Source organism: Lynx rufus, unplaced genomic scaffold (assembly GCF_022079265.1).
Source record: "Lynx rufus isolate CCGP_SWC_20201006 ecotype Redwood Valley unplaced genomic scaffold, mLynRuf1.p SCAF_23, whole genome shotgun sequence".
Taxonomy (NCBI): Eukaryota; Metazoa; Chordata; class Mammalia; order Carnivora; family Felidae; genus Lynx; species Lynx rufus.
The window spans coordinates 7,436,462-7,462,874 of record NW_025814838.1 but is presented as its reverse complement, the minus strand read 5'-3'; the positions used below and the strand labels follow the sequence as shown (position 1 = coordinate 7,462,874).

The following is a 26,413-nucleotide window of genomic DNA, read 5'->3' as shown; positions in this document are numbered from 1 at the left end:
GGGACGTGGTTGGAGCTGTATTAAGAGACCTGTGTCAGGAAATGGGGGGGCTCGGGGGTGGGAGGTGCCCCAGGTGTGGGGTTCTCCAGCCTCCTGGTGGGCGCGGAATGCAGCCGGGTTGTGTCCTGGGCCTGAGGCCACCACGCCCCTCCCAGGTGCGGTTCTCCCGTCCTGAGTCAGAGCAGGCCCGCCAGCGCCGTGTGCAGTCGTACGAGTTCCTGCAGAAGAAGCACGCCGAGGAGCCCTGGGTCCACCTGCACTACTACGGCCTGAGGGTGAGCCGGGGGCCCCAGGGCGGTCCTGGGAGCAAAGCCTGGTGCCCAGTGTGGCCTCACTGTCTCACCATGAACTGGTTTCACATTGAGTGGTAGCCCAGGGAAGGAGGATGAAGTCCTATGGGCAGTTTGTCCCTTGATCCAGCCGGTCCACTGAGTGTCCCCAGGGGAGCAGGAGACCGAGAAGTGAGTCTGCTGTTTCTTGGGTCAGGGGTTTCGGCCCCCCAGACTCTGCCAAAGTGTAAGCATCTTACGTGCTCTGGGGTGGGGCTGGTGTTTAGTTATGTATTTTTATGCATCACGGGTCCTGAACGGAGGCTCATGATAGAGAACTGGCCATCTCTTCCCTGGGCCAAGTTCACCATGTATTTGCCAAGGGTGCTTTTGACTATACTTGCTTTTTATCTGGTGTGTTGACCTTGAGCCCAGTCCTTGAAACTATTGAGTAAGGGAAACAATTGAATCAAAGCCAAAGACACCAGAGGCTAGGGCTCCCTAACATTTTTCTGGGGAAGGAACAACTCATGATTTCTCTGGAATCTTCTGAAAGATTCGTGTTGACAGAGTCTTAGAGTCAGACTTCAGAAGCTCTGCTATTTCCTAGTGTGTGACTCTAGGCAAATTACCTAATGAGATAAGTTGAGATATATATGCAGCCATTGGACTAGACCCTGGCACAAAGTAGGTGCTCACTGACTGTTAGCTGTTATTTTTATCATTGCTTTTAGTGGTCCTGTGTCACAGGGCCCCTAGGCATGGGTGCTGGGGCTGTTCAGTCACAAAGCTGGAAATGGTTGGTTGAGGCCACATCACGGAGGCCTTGGATGCCATGCTCAGGTGGTTGGTTGGCTTTGGGGCCAGACAGTAGGTGGCTGGAGTGGAAGGTGATAGAGGGGTGAAAACTGGAGGGCAGAAGGGCTGGGTGGGGGGTGGCGGAGGGTCCTCCCACCCTGCCCCTCCACCAACAGGACAGCCGCTCTGAGCACGAGCGCCAGTACCTCCTGTGCCAGGGTTCCAGCGGGGTTGAGAACACAGAGCTTGTCAAGTCACCCAGGTGAGGTCCTCCGGTCCATGGTGTTAATCCCTATGGGCTACTGAACCTGTCACTGGCAGTAGGAGGGTCCCTTCGATGTGGGGCCTTCCTAGGGACTGTGGTCCCTTCTGTAGCGTGGAGGAGGGACATGGGGAGGGGTCCTTCGTCCTCTGGAGAGGGCCAAGAGAGTGGGTGTGGGAAGAGATGGTTCTCCTTTCTCTACAAGTTTGGGGCGGGTGGGGTGCTAGGGAGTATGGGGATGGATTTCTGTCTGCTTTTCCACCCCCCAGCCCTTCCCTGGGGATGCTTCAGCTTAGGTGCAGTCTGGGTTCACAGGCAGGTGTGGGGCAGGGACAGAGCCCGGGAGCCCCTGACCCTGCCCTCTTCCCTGCAGTGAGTACCTCATGATGCTGATGCCACCCAGCCCAGAGGAGGAGAAGTGAGTAGATTGGGGCCACACGCCATCCTCCCCACCCCAGACCTCCCCCACATCCCGTCCTGTAACCCATCACCTCTGTTTTCATCAGAGATAAACCTGTGGCCCCCAGCAACGTCCTGTCCATGGCCCAGCTGCGTACCCTGCCCCTGGCCGATCAGATCAAGATCCTGATGAAGAATGGTGGGTGGACACCCTTTCCCCTGGGGGGACCCCAGCCCTGCCACCTCCTGGGGAAACAATCTAGGAGAGACTAAGGACTTAGGGGCGAGGCCAGAGGCCCCCACCACCCCGAGTGTGCCCAGCTTTACAGCTCCAGCCTTGTCTGGAAGGAAGGTACTGCAGCGGGCTCCCGCAGCCAGGCTCTGGATCCTGTTCCGCCCTGGCCACTCCCCTGCTGTGTGAGCCTGGGCAGGTCACTGGCCTTCCTGAGCCGAAGTTTATCTGTAAGAAGGAACTAAGCTCCTAGGGGGCTGAGATGAGGATTCAGAGACGAGGTTTCTATGTGGCTTATACAGAGCCTTGCACATGAACATGAGTTCCGTTCATTTGCTTGCACTGTTTTGAGGCGTCCCCACCAGGCTCCACACAGTAGGGACTGGTCTCCTTTCTCGGAGGACTTGGAGGGCCAGAACCCTTAGGGCAGATGTGAGCCCTGAACCTCAAGAGCCGAGTCCCAGGACCTGGGCTCCTCTTCTGAGGTACCAACTCTGGGGTCTCCAGGGGCCTGAGCGGAGGGGAGCTCCCAGCTATGCCTGGGGCTGCCAGGGTGCCAGGCCGATGGCTTTCCTGCAAAGGACATGGGGTCATCCCCAGGTTCTTGCCTTTCTGGGCCTCAGTAGTAATAGTCTTCCCCCCTCCCCCTTTTTAAAAAATTTTTTTTACTGTTTTATTTATTTTTGAGAGAGACAGAGTACGAGTGTGGGAGGGGCAGAGAGAGAGGGAGTCCCAGAATCCGAAGCAGGCTCCAGGCTCTGAACTGTCAGCACAGAGCCCGATGTGGGACTCGAACTCATGAACCACAAGATCATGACCTGAGCTGAAATGGGAAGCCTAACTGACTGAGCCACCCAGGTGCCCCCCCCCCTTTTTTTTGACTAGGCTCCATGCCCGACATGGGGCTTGAACTCATGACCCTGAGATCAAGAGTAGCGTGTTCTACCCACTGAACCAGCCAGGTGCCTTGTAATAGTTTTACCCTTAAGGAGCACCTTTTGGGGTCTTTCCTGCAGGATTCAGTGAGGTGCAGGGTGTCTGCACATAGCAAGCAGCCAGTGAAGTTGGCTGTTGTTATTACCCACGTCATAAGTGTTATTTACATGCCGGGGTGGTTAAGTGAACCTGAAGCTATGTAGATTTGGCAGGGGAGAGGGACGGGCCCGGGCACCCTTCCCTTGTCTGATGTTGTCTGTGTCCTCCTCAGTGAAGGTCATGCCTTTTGCCAACTTGATGAGCCTCCTGGGCCCCTCCATCGACTCTGTGGCTGTTCTGCGTGGCATCCAGAAGGTGGCGATGTTAGTCCAAGGAAACTGGGTGGTGAAGAGGTCAGTCCCTCTGTGACTCTGTGACGGATCGTGTGATCCATTCAAATTCAATGTTTTGAGTTTAAGCCTACCTTAGTGCTTTCTGTTTGTCCTGCATTTTACATCCATTCTTACCTTCTACTGGATTCTTTTTTTTTTTATTTTGTTTCTCCCTGCTAATTTGGAAGTTCTCCTTTCTGGACCTTACAGATTTCAGTGTGCATTCATAACTGATGATGCTTTAATGGGTTGTTTGGTTTTTTTTTAAGTTTGTTTATTTTGAGAGAGCGCGTGCATGCGCGTGGAGAAGGGGCAGAGAGAGAGGGAGAGAGAGAATCCTAAACAGGCTCCACACTGTCAGCGTGGAGCCTGGTGCAGGCCTCCAACTCATGAACCGTGAGGTCATGACCTGAACCGAAATCAAGTCAGACGCTCAACTGACTGAGCCACACAGGCACCCCGATCACAGTTTAATATTAATTGCTGTGTTTTACCCACATCCAGCACAATTCAAAGACCTTAGAATATTTTATATGTATTTTCTTCCCAATTCCCGTGCCGTTGTATTTATATATTTTGATTGTATTTTTTTTTTTTTCAAGTTTATTTGAGAGAGCGTGCGTGGAGGAGGGGCAGAGAGAGAGAGAGAGAGAGAGAATCCCAGGCAAGCTCCACACTGTTAGCACAGAGCCTGACATGGGGGCTCAAACCCATGAAATTGCAAGATCATGACCTGAGCTGAAACCAAGAGTTGCTTAATTGACTGAGCCACCCAGGCGCCCCTTAATTGTATTTAAAACCCACAAGATATTATTGTATTTAGTCAATATTCTTTAGATCTGCTCACATATTTATTTACCTTTTTATTCTGCTCATCCTGCCTTTCTTCATCTGTTTCTATCTGGGATGATTTCCTTCTCCTAAAAAGTGCTATGGTGTTTAATGAAGGTCTGCAGGTGATGGATTTCCTTGGTTTTGATACAGTTGGAAATAGAAAGAATATTTTTACTGAGTGTAGAATTTGCGGTTGATTGCTTTCCTTCCACACATGGACATAATTTCATTGTGTTTTCATTCCCATTGTTCCTGGTGACAAGTCCAGTCTTTACCCTAGCTTCTCTCTGGCTCGTTTTAAGATTTTCCCTTGTTTTGGCTTTTTACAGTTCCTTAAGATGTGTCTGAGTCTGAATTTCCTTTCACATATCCTGTGGGGTTCAGAGGTCCTGAATTTGTGGCTTGATGCCTGTCAGTAGTTTCTCTTCTGTGATTCCTCCACCAGACTGTCCGTTTCAAGGGGATAGGGACTCTCCCTCATGTCCTTGGTACTTGGTACAATGCCTGGCACATCTTAGACCCTTGCCAAGTGTGGCTCCCTGAATTATGTTAATGTTAAATAGTGTAATATAAAATTAATTCATACAGCCTCGCTTTTAGGAAGTGTGGTGTAAGGCGAACAATCTATCAAAATGTGAATTGTTCCAATTTTTAAGTCCTTCATTGCAGCAGCTCCCATCATTTCAGTCGGCCAAGTGAATGGTAAAGGTATTCATGTTACTGCCACATGGTGGCGCCCTTGCCCCGGGAAACAAATGCCCGGTCTCTGTCCGTACATTGTGGCCATTGTCTTGTGCCGCACAAGTGTTTGGTTATAAAAGGCCTTCGGATGGCACGTCGCTCATTAAATGGGACAGCCAGGTGTATTTACAGCATGAATGAATGAGAGGACGCTGACCCGGAGAGGCAGAGACTTGCCAAACGTCTGGCAGCAAGGCAGCCACAGAGCTGGGGTTTGAGCTCTCTGCCCGGCACCGCCCGTGGCCCTGATGTTTCTGCCCTTTCAGCCTGAGGCGTGTCCCTGTGACTTGAAGGTAGGGCCCGCTGGGCCATGTGTTCTGTCTGCCCCGGTGCCTCGGGTCCTGCTGCAAGCCCACGCTGCCACACCACGGCCTGTGGGCGATGCTCCTTCTTTGCCCTGTCCTTTTGTGTTCTTGCGAGGAAATGATGCAAAATTCATAAATCGTTCGGTAAATATGGCCGTGCCCTCTGCTCCGCTCTCTTCCTCACACTGTCTCTGTCCTCGGGAGATCTGTGGGGCGGAGGTGGGCTCCATTACAGTTGAGCACAGCGAGTGCAGAGATCCAGGGCATGGACCATGTTCTTCCGCTCATTCAGTTCCCACTTAGTGGGTCCCTTCTGTCTGTGTGGCAGAGGTGAACAACACAAGCCAGGTCCCTGTTCCCTTAGTTATTCTGGGTAGAGAGGAGACACAGAGCTCGACCTCGATGGAGGGGTATTAGTTGGTTGCCAGGTGGAGGGAGGCGGGGAGGAAAGGGGCCTCCCGGCAGAGGCACCGCAGGCACAGGGCGGCCTGGGGAGGTGTGTGTGACACCCCACTGGGGTGTGATGGGGTCTGTGGCTGAACTTGGTCAAGTTATGCTTGTGAGCCTCATGACCCTGCTCTTTCGCCCTGGGCCCTGAAGTTCTCTGAGCTTGACTGCTGGTCCCCTTCTCTTCTCTCCAAAGGCTTTAGCCCCACTCGTGCCTCAGGGCCCAGCCAGGTCCCAGCCCCTGACCCCTCTCACCCCTGCTCACACTGCCCACCCCGCCCCTTCTGGCAGGTGGTAAAGGCCTCGTGTGCTGTTTCACAGCCAGTCTCTTGGCCTCACGCCTGCCGCACCTGGAGGACTTGCTGTCTCCCCGAGTCCTGGGCTGGCCTCTTTCTGAGCCCCTGACTGCGGCGGGCCTCGGGGCTGGGCCAGTGTGTGCACGGAAGGTCGAGAAGGGCAGTGAGGAAGAACTCTTCAGGGGGTGTGCGTAGCAGGGGTGCTTCTTTTCTACATACGTGTTCACAGAGCCAGGCTCCGAGGGTAGAAGGGAGGCCCCGGGAAGCCGTCCGAGCCCGTGTTGGAAAGAGTGCTTGGAGCTGGGGGCCGGTGCTGTGGCAGGTAGAGGGGCTGAGGGATGGGACTGACCTGTGGCTCCTGCTCTCGTTGGCAGTGACATCCTGTACCCCAAGGACTCCTCCAGCCCTCACAGCGGCGTGCCTGCCGAGGTGCTCTGCAGGGGCCGAGACTTTGTCGTAAGTGCTCAGGCTCTCTGGCCTCTGGTCGGTCGGGTAGGGATCACGGGGGGGGGGGGGGGGGCGGGTCGGGGGCATGCAGGGCTTCCAGGACCTTGGCCCCGGTGGTGGGAAAAGGGCAGGTGTGGCTCTGGACCCTATTTCTTTCTCCTTCAACTCAGAATCCTGGAGTCTGGGGCTTCATAAGAAATCTGAGTTCCTCTGGCCTGGGGATTATAAACCAGAGGCCCATAGGTGGACTCTGGCTAAGAAACAGGTTTCATTTGGCCTGAGCTGTCTGCAGTCTTGTTTTTTTTTTTTTTTTTTTTTTTTTTTATGTTGACTTAAATTGATTTTTACAATTCAGAATTACCGTACAAACCGGATTTCTAGCTTAAGAATAATTGGACAGTCTGGGACCACTGGGCCCAAATGCCTGAAGGGGCACCAGCGTTGGGTGGGGCTGACCATCCCGTTCTCCACGGTCCTGGGCGCATCTGCTTCTCTCAAACGCGTTCCCTGCACTATTGCTGTGGGTTTTTGCTGGCTCGTTCCTCTATTCCATTGCCCTGTCCCACCCCTGCCCTTATCCAGAACCTAAATCTCTGCCACAGCCTCCCTGAGGGCTTGAACCCGGGCCGTTGGGATCAGCACTGCCTCCTTTGGCCTCAGCTTTGTGTTTTGAGCTCAGGGAAATCGGTCTCCTTAGCTTGTGCACGGGGACCGTGATGTGCTCTCGCACAGGCCTGCTCACGCGGGCAGCCCTTAGGCTGCTCCCTCTGGAGAGAGTGCCTGTGTTTTCCTTTCCCTGGTCGGATGTCCCAGCTCCTTTGGACAGTTAGTGTCTGGGTGCCTGTGCAGTTTAGTTTGGTCTCGGGGTCGAAGCACAGGGGTGATCCACTCCCAGGCTTGTTCACAAAGCCCTCAGCCGCCCCTGCCTGTCAGCCTTTCTCTCCCGTGCAGATGCTGTCAGACGGCGCCTGGGAGAAGGTCTGGTCAAGTCTGAGTTCTTGTCGGCGACTGTCTTCCCTGCCCTCGGGCCCCCAGGACAACTACATGGGTTTGGGGCACAGTCTTAGGAGCGATCTATCTTTGTTTGCCCCCTGGAAACATGCTGCTTTTTCTCCCTCAGATGTGGAAGTTCACACAGAGCCGGTGGGTGGTACGGAAAGAGGTGGCAGCAGTGACTAAAGTAAGTGACGTTCCCCCTCAGAAGCCCGGGCCCTGCAGGGAACGGGGGCCGGGGCGGGCTTTCGGGCCTGCGGGCCTCACTTCTTCCCCTCCCTCAGCTCTGCACGGAGGATGTGAAGGACTTTCTGGAGCACATGGCCGTAGTGAGGATCAACAAAGGCTGGGAGTTCATACTGCCTTACGACGGAGAGTTCATCAAGAAACATCCAGATGTGGTCCAGCGGCAGCACATGCTGTGGTCGGGTATCCAGGCCAAGTAAGGGCTTACTGAGCCGTCCACAGCCACTTCGTCCCCTAGGCCGGGTGTGGGCTGGTGAGAGCTTACTGGGGCTGCGTGCACCCTGTCCTGCACACCAGTGGATGTGGCAGATTGATCCAGACCCCCCCCCCCCCCCCCCCCCCCCCCGCACAGGCCTGGTACAGCCACCCCTGCCGATCAGAGCTGGCAGGTGTGTTCTTAGGGGTCAGGAAGGAGGGCTGCGTGTGGAGAGCCGGGGTTTGCATGGCCCGAGGCAGCGGGCTGGAGACTGGCCGCGGAAGAGAAGGCTGGGCCACCGCCGCCCACCGCAGGGCTGTGCGCGGTGGGGAGGGGCGGCCGGGCTCTGTGCACACGGCATCCTCGGTCACCAGGATGTCCCTGGCCTCAAGAGGGAACGTTGCCGTAGTGAGGCAGGTGACCCGGGACGTGGCTTAAAGTTTATTCTTCTTTTCAGATTAGAAAAAGTCTATAATCTCGTGAAGGAAACCTTGCCAAAGAAGCCAGATGGACAATCAGGTGTGCGGGGGGGCTTCGGACTGGGCAGGCCCCTAACCCGCCCCTGGCTCCAGGCGGGCTGCTCTGCTGGGGCTCGTCGGGCCCAGAGAGGGGTGTGTGGCTCTCCCCATCGGTTGGCCTTTCTGTGCTTTCGTCTCCCTTCCCCACAGACCTCAGCTTAAGGCTTGTCCCCCGTTAAATGCTTGGCCTCGGGGACTGAGGGCCTGTGCGCTCTGAGGCTCTCCTGGGTTCTGGGCCCTCTTGGGTCGGCAGGAAGTGGTGAGGGGACAGGAGGAGCCGGCAGGGACCGGGAACCCCTCCTGGTTGGGGTCTCCCAACGTGCGATTCTGACTCTCCCCACTTCTCTTTCTTTCCTCTCTGCCGGGGTAGCTCAGTCCTCGCTGGGTGAGGTGGGAGTGAGAGGCTGGTCTGCACTGTTTCCATCCCCTCCCTCTGGGGGACCGGGGGGTGTCCGCAGGCCGAGGGCCCCTCTCTGCCCTGTCTCTACGCCCCCCTGAGCAGCGCTGGCCTCTGCCTGCAGGGCCTGCTGGGCTGGTCTCCGGGGACCAGCGCGTCCAGGTGGCCAGAAGCAAGGCCCAGCAGAACCACGCGCTGCTGGAACGGGAGCTGCAGCGGAGGAAGGAGCAGGTGCGGGCGTCCACGGTCCTGCCCGGCGTGCGGATCAAGGAGGAGCCCGTGAGTGAGGAGGGAGAGGAGGAGGAAGAGCAGGAAGCAGAAGATGAGGAGCCCATGGACACCTCTCTCGGTGGCGGCCTCCACAGTAGGCTGGCCAACGGGCTGCCTGGCGGGCGGGCGGCGGGCGGGGACAGCTTCAACGGGCACCCGCCCCCGGGCTGTGCCGGCACCCCTGTGGCCCGGGAACTGAGGGCCTTCGTGGAGGCCACCTTTCAGAGACAGTTTGTGCTCACGCTGAGTGAACTCAAGCGCCTCTTCAACCTGCACTTGGCCAGCCTGCCACCTGGTCACACGCTGTTCAGCGGCATCTCGGACCGCATGCTGCAGGACACGGTGCTGGCCGCCGGTTGCAAGCAAATACTGGTGCCTGTAAGTAGAGCCTGCGCCGGCCCGATGGGCGTACGAACGAGGCTGCCCTCAGGCGGGCTCCTGGGCGGGCAGCGCTGCTCGTGGCGGAAAGGAGGCCGGTCCCATCACTCTGGAGTGGCCTGTGCCCTGCTTGCCTTGGGGGCGTCAGTTTGGAGGCTGCCTGGGAACTCGGGAGGACCACTGACCTTGCTTTGAATTTTGGCTCTCGTGTGGTGGCTTTGTGTGACCTTGGGCCTCTTAGGCTCTGCGCGGTCGTGTGACGTGGGCAGATGTTGGCTTTGGTCTCCTGGGACTTGGGTGAGGGCCCCCTGAGATGTCTGAAGGCGCCAGGCCACTACTTGGCCTAGAGCAGGGGCTGTCCGTGCAGGTTCCCTGGCCTGGTTTCCCACCCCACTCTGCCGGCACATCTTGTTCCTGTCGTTTTTTCAGGACGACTCTTTTTTTTTTTTTTTTTTTTTTGAGAGAGAGAGAGAGAGAGTTGGGGAGGGGGCAGAGTGAGAGAATGTCAAGCAGGCTCGGCACTGTCAGTGCGGGGCTCCATCCCACAAACCGTGAGATCGTGGCCTGAGCCAAAATCAAGAGTCAGACGCTTAACCGACTGAGCCACGCAGGCCCAGCCCCAAGCTGACTCCACTTCTGTTATCTTTTGATCTTCTTTGCAATTTGTAGGTATAGAAACCGAGTTTTAAAGAAGGGAAATGAGCTTGTCTCGTATACCAGGAAGTGATAGAGCTGGAATTTGAACCTCAGTTTAGTGGCTGCAGGGCTGAAATATTTTATTTTTTTTTGAGAGAGAGAACAAGAACATGAGTGGGGGAGGGACAGAGAGAGGGAGAGAGAATCCCCAGCAGGCTCCGCACTGTCAGCACCGAGGCTGATGTGGGGCTCGAACCCACAAACCGCGAGATCATGACCTGAGCTAAAATCGATAGTCGGGTGCCTGATCGACTGAACCACCCAGGTGCCCCAGGGCTGAACTCTTTTCTGCTGTACTGGCTCGTGCGTGGGTTCTGGCAGGCCTTCCAGGCTAGAGGTTAGCTGGCCAGGCCAGCATGGTTAGCATTTCTGATGCCAGGCCTGCAGGTGGCAGTGTGACAACCCCCTCCCCCCACCCCGGGGCTTCCTGTCCCTGCATAGGAAGGGGCCCCGGAGTGGATGAAATGTAGGAGCAGAGCGTGTGTTGTGGACCATTTCCCTTAGCTGAGCGTGAGGAGTGTCAGCTGTGGCTTCAGGACCGTGGTGCTGGTTATTCTCTCCTCCTAAGCTCTGCCCAGACTTGGCGCCAGACCGCGTGACGTGGGGCTGCGGCTGCCTCTTAAGAGATCGTTGACGTTTGCAGTCCAAGGTCAGAAGCACCTGCAGCCTTGGGTGATGAGGCAAAGGCCCAACTCTGTGTACTCGAGAAACAGAAACTAGGATGAGAGGCCTGAGATCCCATGCTGGCGGGGCCGTCCCAGGAGATCTGGCCCTCGTGTCTGGGAGCCTCCTTGGTGTGGTTTCCTCTGGAAGGTACCAGGGTTTGGGGGCCCTGCCCTATTTGGAGCACCCTTGCCCCCCCCAGCAAAGGGGTCTAGGTAGCCCCAGGTCATCTTGGGTGCTGTGTGGATGGGAGAGGGATGTGAGGTAGGCTGCTGTCAGGTACCCTTGCCCTATTTCTCCCTCTTAGTGGGGCTGGGATCTCTGGGAGACCATGGCCCCTCTGCTGCTCCCATCCATCTCCCTCCCCATGATCCTGATGTAGGGACCGTATATCATAGTCTCCTCTGAGGAGGAAAAGACCTCAGATGTGTACACAAGGATGCTCAGGTCCAGGGAGCAGGAGGAGACTCGACTCACAGGCTTGAGTTTAATCCTGTTTCTACTATTAGACGTTCGACTGTGGACAGTGAGTAAACCTCTGCCCTGGAGCAGCTCCCTGCTCCCACCTCTCTGGTTTCCAGTGATCAAATGAGATTGTACGTGTCAGGGTCCCCCCGGGGCTTTATGTGGTGGTAGCCACCCCTGTTGTGTTGTCAGGGCTGGAAACCAGGCCTGAGCCTGGCCACCCTTTTCTTGGTCCCCCTTCAGGCCCTGCTGAACCAAGTGGCACGGGTGCTTGGGAGCTGGGCAGGGTCCGTAACCCACAAGGACACGGCCCTCGAGAGAGGGAATCCCCAGATCCTTTTAGGGGCTGTGGGGGTGGGAGTGCTTCTCAGGCCCCATCTGCACGTGTATATTTAGGGTAGGAGGACACTGGGTGTCGGAGCAGAGCGGGGAGCTAATGCCAGGCTAACCGGACACACAGCAGAACTCCCTTCCCCACCTTGTCAACTGCATCCGGCGACTTGAGGCTGGGCCTGTCCCGCTCCCTCCCACTGATGCCCTAGTGAGTGGCAGGAGCTGGAACTGGAACCCACAGTCTCACAAGGGCGGCTCCGTCCCTGAATGGGGCTTGTGCGGGCTGGGAGGGGTGAGGGGCGGGTGGACCCATGTGGCAAAGACAAACTACTAATGCCTAGGCCTTGGTTAGTTTCCCCCACAGACTGCTGCATCCCCAGATGAGCAGAAGGTGTTCGCCCTCTGGGAGTCTGGAGACATGAGCGATCAGGTGAGGTGACCTCTGCTACCGTCTCCCCAAGAGCAGGGAGGGGGTGTGAGGCCTTCGGGGAGACCCAGAGTGCGATAACACACGCTCGTTTTCCAGCCGCTTTCAAGTTTAAATATTCTGGCTCCGTGTCCCCGTGTAGTGTTAGGCCGGACATGCCAGTCATTTGACCGGAACCCTTGGTCCCCTACTGCCATCTGGACTGGCTGCATCCAAATCCTCTTCTAAAAAATCTCCATAGGCTCCTAGGACCAACCCCCGAGACTTCGTTCAGTTCCAGAGGAACGGGGAAGGGTCCTAGGTATCTAAACTTCTACAAAGCTTTCCAGAGGATTCTGCCACCCAGCCTGTCTGGTGAATCAGTGACAGTCCACGTTTCTCAGGTGCTGGATTTCTAAGAGAAACTGGTCCATTTTGCCTCCTGTCACACCCTGGCAGGAAGGGTCATAAGTGTCTAGTGAACAAAATAGGAGTTAAAACAGCAGCAGTGGCTGCATGGACCCTGACGTCCAGAAATTTTCCTTCAGTTATGAACTCGCTTGAACTTTAAGGATTTCAGAATAAACTGCTAAAACACTAGTTGGCCCTATTCCTAAGGTGTGGGGAGGAAGGGAGATCCCTCTTCTGCTTCAGAGGGGCTGACGGACAGGCGAGGACAGACGGGAGGGCCTCTGTGCCCCAGGGCTGTGACGGGGCCCCAGAGCAAGAGCATCTGTAGGGGCTCTTCCTGAGCCAGACTGTGTGCTCTTGGCCAGAATAGGTGGCATCTGAAGTTTCTAGTCCTGAAGGGGTAGGAAATGAAAACAATTTCACAATTAATTTCAATCTGATGAGAAGATAAGTGCATTGAGACAAAGCTCTATGGGCAACAGTCTCCAGTCCCGTCTTCATGTAGCTTAGGTGGTGACTTTCCCTGCATCCTAAATCCATTTTCACTTCTGTTTTGTGTCACAAAACACCACGTCTATACTGCCGATCGCCTGGTCCTTTCTTCTTCTTGGGGTCTCGGGACGACAGATTGGTCGGGTGTATTCCTGTCTAGAGAAGTCCTGGCGCACACAGACTGCAGCGTGGAGTTCAGTCCCACGGTTCTGGATCTCTTGTTCAGGGAGGTTTCTCTTTTAGGTGACTGTTTCCCACAATAACATATTTTTGCTACTAAAGCACCGACAGGTTTTGCTTGAAATCTTTTCCAAAAATTACCGGGTCCGCCGGAACATGATCCAGTCGCGGCTGACTCAAGAGTGCGGAGAGGATCTGAGTAAACAGGAGGTGGACAAAGTGCTAAAGGTACACGCACTCTGGGGAGCAGCGCCTGCGGTGGAGGCCGACAGGGGGTGGAAGTCCTCCCCGCCCCCCCCACCCCCGCCCCCCCCAGCCAGCTGCGGTCTCTGCAGCTGCTCACGGCTCGTCCAGCCGGGTCATCCCTTTAGGTGACTGGGCCTGAGTCCTGACTCCACTCCCCTCTTGAATCCTGTACCACTTGGCTTTCAGTAGAATCAATTTTTAAATTTAAAGGGAAATATATAATTTATCATCTAGTATATGCAAGTCCTTAAATATACTACTTATAATGCTTTTATGAATGGACTATGGTGCAGATACCATATTGGCAGAAACATTGGAACACAGAAAGCTGAGGATGCTTTCTTTACATCTTGATTTAGTATCTCAAACATCCAAGGCCGTCTATGGTGCTGTTTATGAAGCACCTTTGTTCTGGGTCAGCTTATTGACAGTTTTTTTTATCTTGTGCTTGCCGAGCATTATCTTTTGTGGTTCCCCCCCACCCCGGGAGGAAGAGGGCCTGAGCCCCAAGCACTAAGGAGACCAGGCAGTTACCACAGCATCGTCATCTCCCGTTTGTGTCCTATCCATTAATCATAAACCGAGTCATGAGGAGCCGTACGGGCCGGAGTAGCTGCCTCGCCTGCTGAACACCCCTCTCTCGTCACAGGACTGCTGTGTGAGCTACGGTGGCATGTGGTACCTTAAAGGGACGGTACAGTCTTGACAGTAGTCACAGACCACTCACCCAGTGCGTCGAAGTCCCAGGAAGGACGGCGGAGCCGGCGGAGGTGGACGCAGCCTCACCTGCTTCCGAAGCCACGGAGCAAGAGGACCTGACCGTCCCGTGGCTGGGGTGTCGTGCTGTCTGGTGGCCAGCGGGGGTCACCCTCAGCCAGTGGCAGGGTCAGCTTCAGTTAGATCGCTCCCAGAAGACGGCAGCCGGGACCTTCTTTACAGTATAATTTGAAATCCCCAATGTATTTTGCTTATTATTTGGTTTCATTCTCCTAATAAAGAGAGTGTATACTGACCACAGGCAGGCTGATATAAATCATGGTTTAATATTTTACTTTTCAAACTTAATGCCAACGAGGTCTAAGTTATGTTTACAAGATGAAGAAAACCTCAAGGTTTTAAATATTTAAAATGTCTAGAAGCCAGTGTGTAGTTTTTGATTATCTGCTAAGACTTCTGCCAATTTCATTAAACAAACCAAATCGAATTGTTTTACTGTTGGGTTTCTGTGGCCACTTTACCTTTTAAAACGACTTACTTTATGTAGCAGTCTCGACTGTTTACATGAACCATAGGAAAAATCAGAATCAAATCCATCTATTCTGTTTGCATAAGGATGCAAACAAAACCAGGTAAGTATGGAACGGTGTATAAGGTTATCACACTTTGATGTAAAAAATTTATATTTTGTGTATTTTTAAAATAAATGTAACACTAACCTGGCATCGTGGTGCTACTGTCTTCAAAGGGTCACAGGAATGCAGTGCTGTCTGTGCTCTCAAGGCCTCGATTACAGCCAGGGGAGGGAGGCCACCGTGGGCGGGGGAAATGACCTGAGCAGCCCCGCCTGGCACAACCATGCAGCCATAGGTGTAACTTGTACATTTTGACAGTAAAGAGAAGTAGTAGAAATGGGTTATTTAGCCCAAGATGTAGCTAACACGGCAACGTATAATTAAAAATGTTAGTACAGGGGTGCCAGCTAAGTTGGTAAGCATCTGACTTTGGCTGAGATCATGATCTCATGGTTCGTGAGTTCGAGCGCTGTGTCGGGCAAGCTCTCAGCAGAGCCCACTTCGGATTCTGTGTCTCTCTCCCTCAAAAATAAACATAAAAAAAGTGATAAGTACAAAAAAAAAAAACCACGTTTTCAAGATTTGGTACCTTATACTTACGCCATTTGCAGTTTGGACCAGCCACAGTTTAAGTGCTCACTTGGGATGTGTCGCTAATGTCAACCTTATTGGCTAGTACAGCCCTAGAGGATTAGGAAAGAAAGGAAGAGTAAGCTGGTGTGGGCAAGATGTGAAATTTTACTACCTAAGTCTTTTTCCATGATCTGTTTTGGGCAAAACAGCCACTGGTACCTGAAGGTTTAGTTGATGGTCTATGCATGCTCAACACCGAAAAGGAAAACATTTGGTAATGTAGTTTCACAGGCCATTATGCTCTTGGTACTACTAACATGAGCCTGAAAAGAGTAAAAATTTCCAGAGTTGATCAAGAGTGTGTCCAGTTATCGTATAACCACCTTACAAAGGAGAGACTCCTCATGGTGCACAGCAGAGACAGCATGACCACAGAGAAGTTAAGGGTCTCAGGGCTCAGTGGGCAGTCACAGCCTGAAACACACTGACAAAGGGAAATGAGTTAAACACTGAATTCAAATAGGAAAGTAAACTTAAGGAATTTAGGAAAGAATTGTTAAAAACAAAAAAATTCGCTATAAGAATTAAAGATACACCAACATGAAGGAAAATGGCATGAGCCTTACAACTGGTTGGAAAGACCCTCCCCCACTCATGCTTTGTCCCTATGTAAAAAATAAACATTAAAAAATTTAAAAAAAAAGGGGGGGTGGCGTCTGGATGGCTCAGTCGGTTGAGCCTCTGATCAGGTCATGATCTCACCGTCTGAGTTCGAGCCCCGTGTCAGGCTCTGTGCTGACAGCTTGGAGCCTGCTTCGGATTCTGTGTCTCCCTTTCTGCCCCTCCCCCGCTCATGCTCTCGCTCTGTCAAAAATAAACATTAAAAAAAATTTTTTTAAACTGGTTGGGAAGAAAATGACAGACCAGTTATTAGAGAAGAACAGGTCCAGGAATTTCCATGGTTGAACTATTCTCACATCTTTATGACAAGCACAAGGGTTAAACTTAAGCATGTAACAAGCCTCCAAATCTGGAAGCAGTGGTTTAAAACTTGACAAAGAGGCGCCTGGGTGGCTCAGTCGCTTTAACATCTGACTAATGCTCAGGGCATGATCTCACAGTTGGTAAATTGGAGCCCCACGTTGGGCTCTGTGCTGACAGCCTGGAGCCTGCTTCAGATTCTCTCTGCCTCTCTCCTGCTTATGCTCTCTCTCAAAAATAACAACAAAAATAATAAAACCTGACAGAGATAGCATGCTATGAATACAAATCCTAAGTAGTAGATTGCACTGGCATGTTAAAGAAAGAAAAAGCTACCCTGGGGTGCCTTGGTAGCTTAGTTGGTTGAGCGTCCGACTCGATGTCAGCTCAGGTCATGATCTTGCAGTTTGAGAGCTTGAGCCCCATGTCAGGCTCTGGGCTGATAGCATGGAGCCTGCTTAGAATTCGGTTTCCCTCTATCAAGATTACATATATACATATATATATGTATATATATATATATATATATATACACACACACACACACATACATATATATTACATATACACACACACCCCCAGGGCGCCTCGGTGGCTCAGTCCATTAAGTGTCCGACTTTGGCTCAGGTCATATCTTGCAGTTTGTGAATTCGAGCCCCCATTGGGCGCTCTGTGATAACAGCTCAGAGCCTGGAGCGTGCGTCAGAGTCTGTGTCTCCCCCTCTCTCTGCCCCTCCCATGCTCATGCTCTGTCTCTAATAAATGTTAAAAAAAATTTTTTTTTTTAATACCCTAAGGTGCCTTGCAAAGAGGATACTGGGAATAACTACTGTCACAGACATGCAAGGGTGGTATCAGGGCATCAACACTGCAGCTCATACTATAAACAGGCCAAAAGGGAAGGAAGAACAATTCCTCTCAGGGATCAAGATCTATTTCATTCCAGATATAATAAGTTCTTAAAGTAAGAGTAGATGGATTCTCATTAGCCTCAAATAGTAAAAAGTTAACATCATGCTAAATCAAACATTGGACATGCACCTTACGATTGAGATGTATGTTTACTCACCATAATTATTTCATATCCTGGGTACAATTAGAGCAGTTAGACAAAGATTAAATTAAAAATTACACAAATTAGTTTCCTTTGTCTAGCAAAGAAGTTAGACAAAAATAAAGGAGCCAAGACATTTTTTTCCAACACGTCAACAGAATCAACTAAAAGCTGCTCTCAATAAGCATTCAACAAAATAGCTGGAATCAACAGATTTCCTATATGCAACTATAGTCAGAAAATGTAACAGAAGATCTTACATTCAGGAGGTGAAACTTCTGAAATCTGTAAGACCTAAACTGTAAAAATATGAAAACTGAGAAACAAAGACCACTGGAATAAATGGGAAAGCATGAACCCATGTTTTGGATCAAAGTCTGTGTCAGTCTGTACTTAATTTATTTTTCAGCCTAATTTCAACAACCATTTATCCCCAAGAACCAGACGAGCCAACTTTAAAGTTCTTATTGCAAAAATCATGCAAGAACAACAAAAAGAAACCAGCGAAATTCTGAGGGAGCAATGAGGGCAATACTCCCTTACCAGTCAGGAAAATATCAAGCTAGATAGTAATTAAAAACCGCCACAGGTGCACGAGAACCAGATCCTACAACAGAAATAGGTTCCAATGCATGTAGAAATTTAGTACTGATTCAGGTGATTTTAAGTGATGGGGAATAGATGAAGTTTAGGAAGATTCTGGAAAGATGGTGATGTGATGTAGCTATTTTTTAGAAGTTTATGTATTTATTTTTGAGAGAGACTGAGACAGCATTAGCAGGGGAGGGGCAGAGAGAGACGGAGAGGAAGCATCCCAAGCAGGCTCCACGCCATCAGCACAGAGCCCAATGTGGGGCTTGATCCCATGAAACTGAGGTCATGACCTGAGCCAAAACCAAGAGTCAGACACTCATCCAACTGAGGCACCTAGGTGCCCCTGATGTATTTTAGAATCCCAGAGTCTAAAGGCTTGCAACTTCCAGGGAGAATAAGGACTGTCAATGGCACACAATTTTGGCCAATTTTGGCTCTTAGCACAGTAGCTGCTGCTACTAGTAGTAGCCAGTAGTAATAGTAGTTGCTACTCCACCACGAGCCACATTCATGGAGAAGCTCACAGCAGCTTGTAGGAACCTGGTGGGCAAAAAGATCTGTTCAAATGCTAGGAATCTGTGATCTGATTGCCACTTCTACCAGAGGTGGGCAGCTGCTGTTGTACCTCCCCTCACGGTTGCAAGCCTCTACAGCTGGGGGTGAAGTGACTGCCAGGGGATTTTTAAAGGGCTGGAATGCTCCCTGTCCCCCTCATTCTTCACTTTTTCCCCTTTGTGAGCCAGACATTAAAAACTAGGATATTCAAAAAAAATGATTGTTTACATAGAGAAAATTAGAAAGTGACCATGCATACCCAGGGAAAGGCTCACAAGAGACCTGAGAAGCCCTGAAGTTTACACCTCAGGCCGATCCTCAGCAGACACAGCCTGCCACAATCTAAGGAACAGACACAATAACCAAGAAAACCAACAAACCCTGGGAAAGAGGGGAGAATCTGATTCCCAGAGTTATTATTAGATTCAAGTGTCCAGTGTTCAAAAAACCACAAGGCATACAAAACCAGGAAAATACAGGGCAAAGGAAAAAATAAATCAACATAAATTGTCCCTGAAAGACCCAGTGGCAGGTGCAGTAGACAAAGACTTTAAGACAACTGTGTTTTAAAGACATTCAAAAGAACTACAGGATGTAGAGAAAGTCAAGAAAATGTATGAACAAAATGGAAATAATAAAAAGAGACCTAAAGAAAAAAAAACTTGGGCACAGAATTGCACAGAAAAACACAGTAATGGAAATGAAAATGTCATGAGAGGGATTCAAAGGCAGATTTGAGCAGGCGGAAGAAAGAATCAGCAAACTTGAAGATGATGGAAATTATCCAGTCTGAGGAACAGAAAGAAAGAAAAACTGAAGAAAAGTGAGCAGAATCTAAGGGACCTGTGTGACACCATTAAAAAGACCAATATACACATTGTGGGAGTCCCAGGAGAGAGAAAGAAGTGGAGAATATATGAAGAAATAATGGCTGAAAACTTGTCAAACTTGATAAAAGGCATGTAGATAAACATTCAAGAAGCTCAATAAACTCCAAGTAAGAAAAACTCAGACCCACTGAAACACATTATAATCAAGTTTTCAGAAGCCAAAGAGAATCCTGAAAGCCTCAGAAAAGCAAATTATCACATACAGGGGGTGAGGAGGGTTCCTCAATAAGATAATCAAAAGACTTCTCATTAGAACTTTGGAGGCCAGAAAACAGTGAGCCAATATATTCAAAGTGCTTCAACAACAGCAACAACGGTCAACCGAGAACCTTATATCCAGCAACACTGTCTTTCAAAAGTGAAGAAGTTACAATGTTCCTAGGTAACAAAAGCTGACAGTTCACGATCACTAGACATGTCCTGCAAGGTGAAACATGAAGAGACTAGACAATAGCTTGAAGCCATACTGAGAAACAAAGATTTCAATAAAAGTAAGTAAATATATGGACAACTATAAAAGCCAGTATAACTTTAACAGTGTTTTCTAATGGTACTTTTTGCTTTCTACATGATTCAAGAGACTAATACATTTGGGGTGCCTGGCTGGCTCAGCCAGTAAAGCATGTGACTCTTGATCTTGGCGTTGTGAGTTCAGGCCCTACACTGGGCATAGAGCTTAATAAAAAAGAGAGAGAGAAAGACTAATACATTTAAAGAAAAACTATTTGTGTAAAGTAGTATGACTGTAATTTTGATTTATAACTCCAAATTTTGTCTTCTATGTAACTTAAAAGATTAATGCATTTAAAAAAAAACACAGTAGTTTATGTTTTTGGGTACACAATAAAGAGGCAGCTTTGTGACATCAATAACCAAAAGGGATGGGGGTGGGGCTGTAAAGACACAGAGGGATTTTTTTGTTTTTTGTTTTGTTATTGAAGTTAAGCTGGTATAAATTCAAATTAGTGTTATAACTTTAGGATGTTAAATGTAATCCCCAAGCTAACCATGAAGAAAACAGCTGTAGAATATACACAAAAGGAAATGAGAAAGGAATTTAAACATCTCATTACAATAAAAAAATAAACTAAACACAAAAGAAGACAGGAATGCAGGAAATTAAGGACAAAAAAGCTGTAAGGCATGTAGAAAACAGCACAATAAATTTCCTCCTTTTCAAAATTACTTTAAATGTAAATGGATTTAACTCCATTCAAAAGGCAGAGATCAGGGGCGCCTGGGTGGCGCAGTCGGTTAAGCGTCCGACTTCGGCCAGGTCACGATCTCGCGGTGCGTGAGTTCGAGCCCCGCGTCAGGCTCTGGGCTGATGGCTCGGAGCCTGGAGCCTGTTTCCGATTCTGTGTCTCCCTCTCTCTCTGCCCCTCCCCCGTTCATGCTCTGTCTCTCTCTGTCCCAAAAATAAATAAACGTTGAAAAAAAAAAATTAAAAAAAAAAAAAAGGCAGAGATCAGCAGAATAAATAAAACATGATCCAACATGGATGGACCTAGAGGGTATTATACTAAGTGAAATAAACCAGAGAAAGACAAATATCATGATTCCACTCATATATAGAATTTAAGAAACAAATGAACAAAGAAACAAACAAATCAGACTCAAATACAGACAACAAATTAATGGTTGCCAGAGCAGAGTGTGGGGAGAGGATGGGTGAAATAGATAAAGGGGACTAAAAATACACTTATCTTGAGCACAAAGTTATAGAATTGTTGGATCATATTGTACATCTGAAACTAATAACACTGTATGTTAATTATACATCAATTAAACCGTACACACGATTCAACTAGATGCTGTCTACAAGAGACTCACTTGAGTTCCAAAGACACAAACAGGTTGAAATTAAAAGGATCAAAAAAAAAAAAAAAAAAAAAAGATATTCCAGGGAAATTGGGAGACTTTAATACCCCAACCACAATAATGGACAGGACAACCAGACAGAAGATAACTAAGGAAATATAGGATTCAACACAGTAAGCAAATCTAGCAGATGTATAAGCAACACTCTACACAACAGAATACACATTCTTCTCAAATGCCGATAGGGCATTTTCAAGGAGAGACCATAAGCCACAAATTAGTTTCAACAGATTTTAAAAGATATCATACAAAGTATCTTCCTTGATTACAACACGATGAATTTAAAAATCAGTAACAAAAAATTGGAAAAGTCACAAAATTGAGAAAATTAAACAACATACTTTTAAACCACCAATCAATCAGAGAGGTCAAAGGGAAATTAGAAAATACTTCAGAGATGAATGAAAATGAAAGCACAACATGCCAAAACTTATGGAACACAGCAAAAGTGGTACTAAGGGGGAAATTTAGGGCTATAAATGCTCACATTAAAAAACCAGGTGGGGTTCCTGGGTGCCTAGTTAGTTGAGCATCCAACTCTTCCCAGTTCAGATCATGATCTCGCAGTTGTGGGGTCAAGCCCTGCATTGGGCTCTGCACTGGGCAAGGAGTCTGCTTGAGATTCTCCCTCTCCTCCGTCTCTACCCTTGCTTGTGTGTGTGCGCACGCACTCTAAAACACAAACAAAACAACAACAAGAAAAAGGGCATCTGGCTGGTTCAGTTGGTGGAGCATGCAACTCTTCATCTTGGGGTTGTAGGTTTGAGTCCCAAACTGGGTGAGAGATTACTTGAAAAAAATAAAGTCTTGGGGTCCCTGGGTGGTTCAGCTGGTTAAGCGTCTTTGTCTCAGGTCATGTCACAGTTCATGGGCTTGAGCCCTGCATTGGGGTCTGTGCTGACAGCTCAGAGCCTGGAGCCTGCTTTGGATTCTGGGTCTCCCTCTCTCTCTGTCTGCTCCCCCCCATGCCCTGCTCATGCTTTCTGAAAAATAAACATTTAAAAAATAAAAAATAAAGTCTCAGGGCACCTGGGTGGCTTCATCTGTTAAGCATCTGACTTAAGCTCAGGTCATGATCTTGGTGTGTGAGCCCTGAATCAGGCTCTGCACTGACATTGTGGGGCCTGCTTGGGATTCTCTCTCCCCTCTGTCCCTGTCCTGCTCACTCTCTCTCAAAATAAATAAACTTTTTAAAAAAGCCTTTAAAAAACAAGAAAAATATTAAATCTACAACCTAATTTTACAACTAAAGAAACTATAAAAGGTACTAAACCCAAAGTGAATGGGTTGGAATGGAATGATAAAGATTGAGAGATCAATGAAATAGAGAATATAAAAACAATAGAGAAAAGTCAACGAAACCAAAAGTTGTTCTTTGAGAAGATCAAAAAACTGAAAAACCTTTAGCTAGATAGACTAAAAAAGAGGGAGAAGACTCAAATTATTAAAATCAGAAATGAAAGTGGAGATTCTACAGAAATAAAAAGGACTAGGGTGCCTGGGTGACTCAGTCCTTAAGCATCTGACTTTGGCTAAGGTCATGATCTCATGGTTCCTGAGTTTGAGTCTCACGCTGGGTGATCTTGAGTCTCACATCAGGTGAGCACAAGCCCTGCTTCGGGTAAACCCCGCTTCTGTCTCTTCTCTCCTTCCCTCTCTCTGCCCCTTGTGGGATTTTCTCTCTCTCTCTCTCTCTCTCTGCCCCTCACTCACTTGCACCCTCTCTCAAAAAAATAAAAAGGACTTTAAGAGAATCATATGGTTACAGGCATTGAGTAATATATAGAATTGTCCAATCAATATGTTTACACCACTATATTGGGGGACCTGGTTGGCTCAGTTGATGGAGTATGCAACTTTTGATCTTGGGGATGTGGGTTCAAGACCCACATTGCGTGTAGAGATTACTCAAAAAAATTTTTTTAAATAAAATTTTTAAAATAACTTAAAACCACTATAGACATTGCTGAGAGAGAGAGAACTATGAACAATTGTATGCCAACAAATTAGATAACCTAGATGAAAGAGACAAATTCCTAGAAACACAAAACCTACCAAGACTCAATCACAAAGAAAATCTGAATAGACCTATAAATAGTAATGCATTGAATCAGTAATGAAAAAAAAACTCTCCCAACAAGGAAGAGCCTGGTGGCTTCACTGGTGAACAAAATACCAGCAAACAGAATTCAAGAGCACATTAAAAGGATTATACATCCTGATCAACTGGGGTTTATTCCTGGAATGCAAGGAAAGATCAACATATAAAAATTGATCAACACAATATGCTACATTAACAGAATGATGGAAGAAAAAACTCACGATCATCTCAAACGATTCAGAGAAAGCATATGGCAAAATACACCTTTTCATGATTAAAAATAAAAAAACCAAACACTTAAAAACTAGGAAGATAACTATAATATAATAAAAGCCATATATGAAAAACCCACAGTGGGTACTTGGGTGGCTCAGTGGGTTAAGTGTCTGACTTCATCTCAGGTCATGATCTCATGGTTCATGGATTCAAGCTCTGCATCAGGCTCTGTACTGACAGCTCAGAGTCTGGAGCCTGCTTTGGATTCTGTGTGTCCCGCTCCTGTTCTGTCCTGTCTGCCCCTCCCCTGTTGGCTGTCTCTCAAAATAATAAACATTTAAAATTTTAAAAAATAAACATTAAAAAATAAAAAGAAAAAGCCACAGTGAACCTCATACTCAATATTGAAAAACTGAAAGCATTTACTCAACGATCAGGAACTAGGCAAGTATGCCTGCTTTAACCACTTCCAATTTAACAGTACTGAAAGTTCTAGCCAAAGCAATTAGGCAAGAAAAACAGAGAAGTCACTCGGATTGGAAAGGAAGAAGTAAAATTAGCTTTTTGCAGATGATATGATCTTATATGTAAAAAACTCTGAAGATTCCACAAAAACACTGTCTGAATAAATGAATTCAGCAAAGTAGCCAGATACAAAGTCAACACACAAAAATTAGTTGCATTTCTATACACTAACAATGAACAATCCAGAAAGGAAATTAAAAACCAATTCCATTTAAAATGGCATCAAGGTGGGGCACCGGGGTGGCTCAACTGGTTAAGTGTCTGATTCTTGGTTTCAGCTCAGGTAATGGTCTCACAGTGCATGGGTTTGAGCCCTGCATTGGGCTCTGTGCTGTCAGTGCAGAACATTCTTGGGATTCTTACTCTCCCTCTTTTTTAAAATGGATAAATAAACTTAAAATAAGACTACATTTTTAAAAAATTAGGGGTGCCTCGGTGGCTCAGTCGGTTGGGCAACCAACTTCGGCTCAGGTCATGATATCGCGGTCTGTGAGTTCGAGCCCCGCATTGGGCTCTGTGCTGACAGCTCAGAGCCTGGAGCCTCTTTCAGATTCTGTGTCTCCCTCTCTCTCTGACCTTCCCCCATTCATGCTCTGTCTCTGTCTCTAAAATGAATAAACGTTAAAAAAAAAAATTAAACAGCATTGGGCTTACTGCTGTCAACAACTAGTCTGCTTCAGATCTCCCAAACCCCTTTTTCTCTACCCCTCCCTTACTTGCACTCCAAAATAAACATTAAAAAAAAAAAAAAACTATCCTAAAATTTATACGGAATCTCAAGGGATACTGAATAGCCAAAACAATCTCAAAAAAAAAAAAAAAAGAAAGAAAGAAAAAAGAAAAAAACTGGAGGACTCATACTTCCTGATTTCAACACTTACTACAAAGCTATAGTAATCAAGAGTGTGGTACTAGCATAGAGAGACACATAGACCAACGGAATACAGAGAGCCCAGAAACAAACCCTCACATACATAGTCAAATGATTTTTGACAAGGTTCCAAGACCGTTCAATGGGGAAAGGACAATCTACTCAGCAAATGGTGCTGGAAAACTAGATATCCACATGCTAAAGAATGATGCTGGACCCTTCAATAACACCATATTGCAAAAGCTTCTTAACATTAGGTTCGGCAGTGATCTCTTGGTATGACACCGGAGGTATAGGTAAAAAAAAAGGGAAAAACAAACAAACTGAACTTCATGAAAATTTTTAAATGTTATGCATCAAAAGACAATGGACACCTAGCTAGCTTAGTGGGAACAGCATGTGACTCTTGATCTCAAGGTCGTGAGTTCAAACCCCACGTTGGTTGTAGAGATTACTAAAAAAATAGTAATAAACTTAAAAAAAAAAAAGACACTATCAACAGAGTAAAAAGGGAACCCAAGAATGGGAGAAAATATTTCCAAATCATATGATTTTATATATATATATATATATATATATATATATATATATATAAACAAACTCAAGATAAAAAACATCTTCAAAAGTGGGCCAAGGATTTGAACATTTATCCAAAGAAAATCTCCAAATGACCAAGTGCATCAAAAGTTGTATCGCTAATCCTTAGAGAAGTGCAAATCAAAACTACAAGGTACCACCTCACACCCATCAGGATGGCTACTATCACAACACCAGAAAGCACATTTTGGCGAGGACATGGAGAACCTGGAATCCTGGTGCACTGTGGTGGGAAAATCTGGTGCAGCCACTGTGGAAAACAGTATGAAGTCTCCTCAAAACATTAAAAAACAGCAATTCCACTTCCAGTTACAGACCCAAAAGAATTGAAAGCAGGATCTCAAAGAGATACCTGCACACACACGTTCATAGCAGCATTAATCACAATAGCTAAAACATGGGAGCAACCCAAAGTGTCCACTGATGTGGCATATACATACAGATAAAAAAATGTGGCATATACATACAGAACAGTATTCAGCCTTAAAAAGGAAATTTAATACGCTACAACATGGATGAAACTTTAGGTCATCATACTAAGTGAAATAAGCCAATCACAAAAAGACAAATTCTGTAGGATCCCACTTACATGAGACACTTAAATCACAAAGGCAGAAAAGTATAATGGTAGTTGTCACGAACCAAGGAGAGAATGGGGAGTTATTATTAAATTGGCCTAGTTTCATGTTTAAAAATCAAAAGAGTTATGGGGATGAATTGTAGTGACAGTTGCATAAGAATGTGAACGTATTTAATACCACTTAACTATACACTTCAAAATGGTTAAGATAACTATTATATGTGTATTTTTTACAATTTAAAAAAAGAAAAATAAATGAAGTTCAGATGGATCAAACACCTGTCAAACACAAAAAGTTAAAGTATTACAAGATTAACATAACCACATAAAAATTTTGCTTGACAAAATGCCAATAACAAGGTAAAATTAAGACAAACAAAAGATTTTTGATTTCTAATTGCAAAGTGAATTTTCTAAATGCTAGAGCTCTTAAATAAGAAACACAGGCAAAAGACAACATAAATGGCATAACAGAT

The 26,413-nt window shown here is 47.9% G+C and overlaps 1 protein-coding gene across 6 annotated transcripts in view; it reads left to right on the top strand.

The window, feature by feature from the left end:
* POLR3E (RNA polymerase III subunit E) overlaps positions 1–14,686 on the top strand; it is a 33,670-nt gene extending 18,984 nt beyond the window's left edge. For 3 of the 6 annotated variants that reach the window (XM_047087530.1, XM_047087529.1, XM_047087532.1), the window contains 13 exons: positions 156–275; positions 1,244–1,329; positions 1,703–1,747; positions 1,836–1,927; positions 3,168–3,288; positions 6,265–6,346; positions 7,458–7,517; positions 7,615–7,772; positions 8,230–8,291; positions 8,812–9,335; positions 11,845–11,922; positions 13,084–13,209; positions 13,877–14,686. In XM_047087530.1, coding sequence (XP_046943486.1) covers positions 156–275; positions 1,244–1,329; positions 1,703–1,747; positions 1,836–1,927; positions 3,168–3,288; positions 6,265–6,346; positions 7,458–7,517; positions 7,615–7,772; positions 8,230–8,291; positions 8,812–9,335; positions 11,845–11,922; positions 13,084–13,209; positions 13,877–13,933 — 1,611 coding nt within the window. In that variant the 3' untranslated portion in view covers positions 13,934–14,686. The other 3 variants (XR_006963588.1, XM_047087533.1, XM_047087534.1) reach the window with 3 other exon arrangements.
* The last annotated feature ends 11,727 nt before the right edge of the window (positions 14,687–26,413 follow it).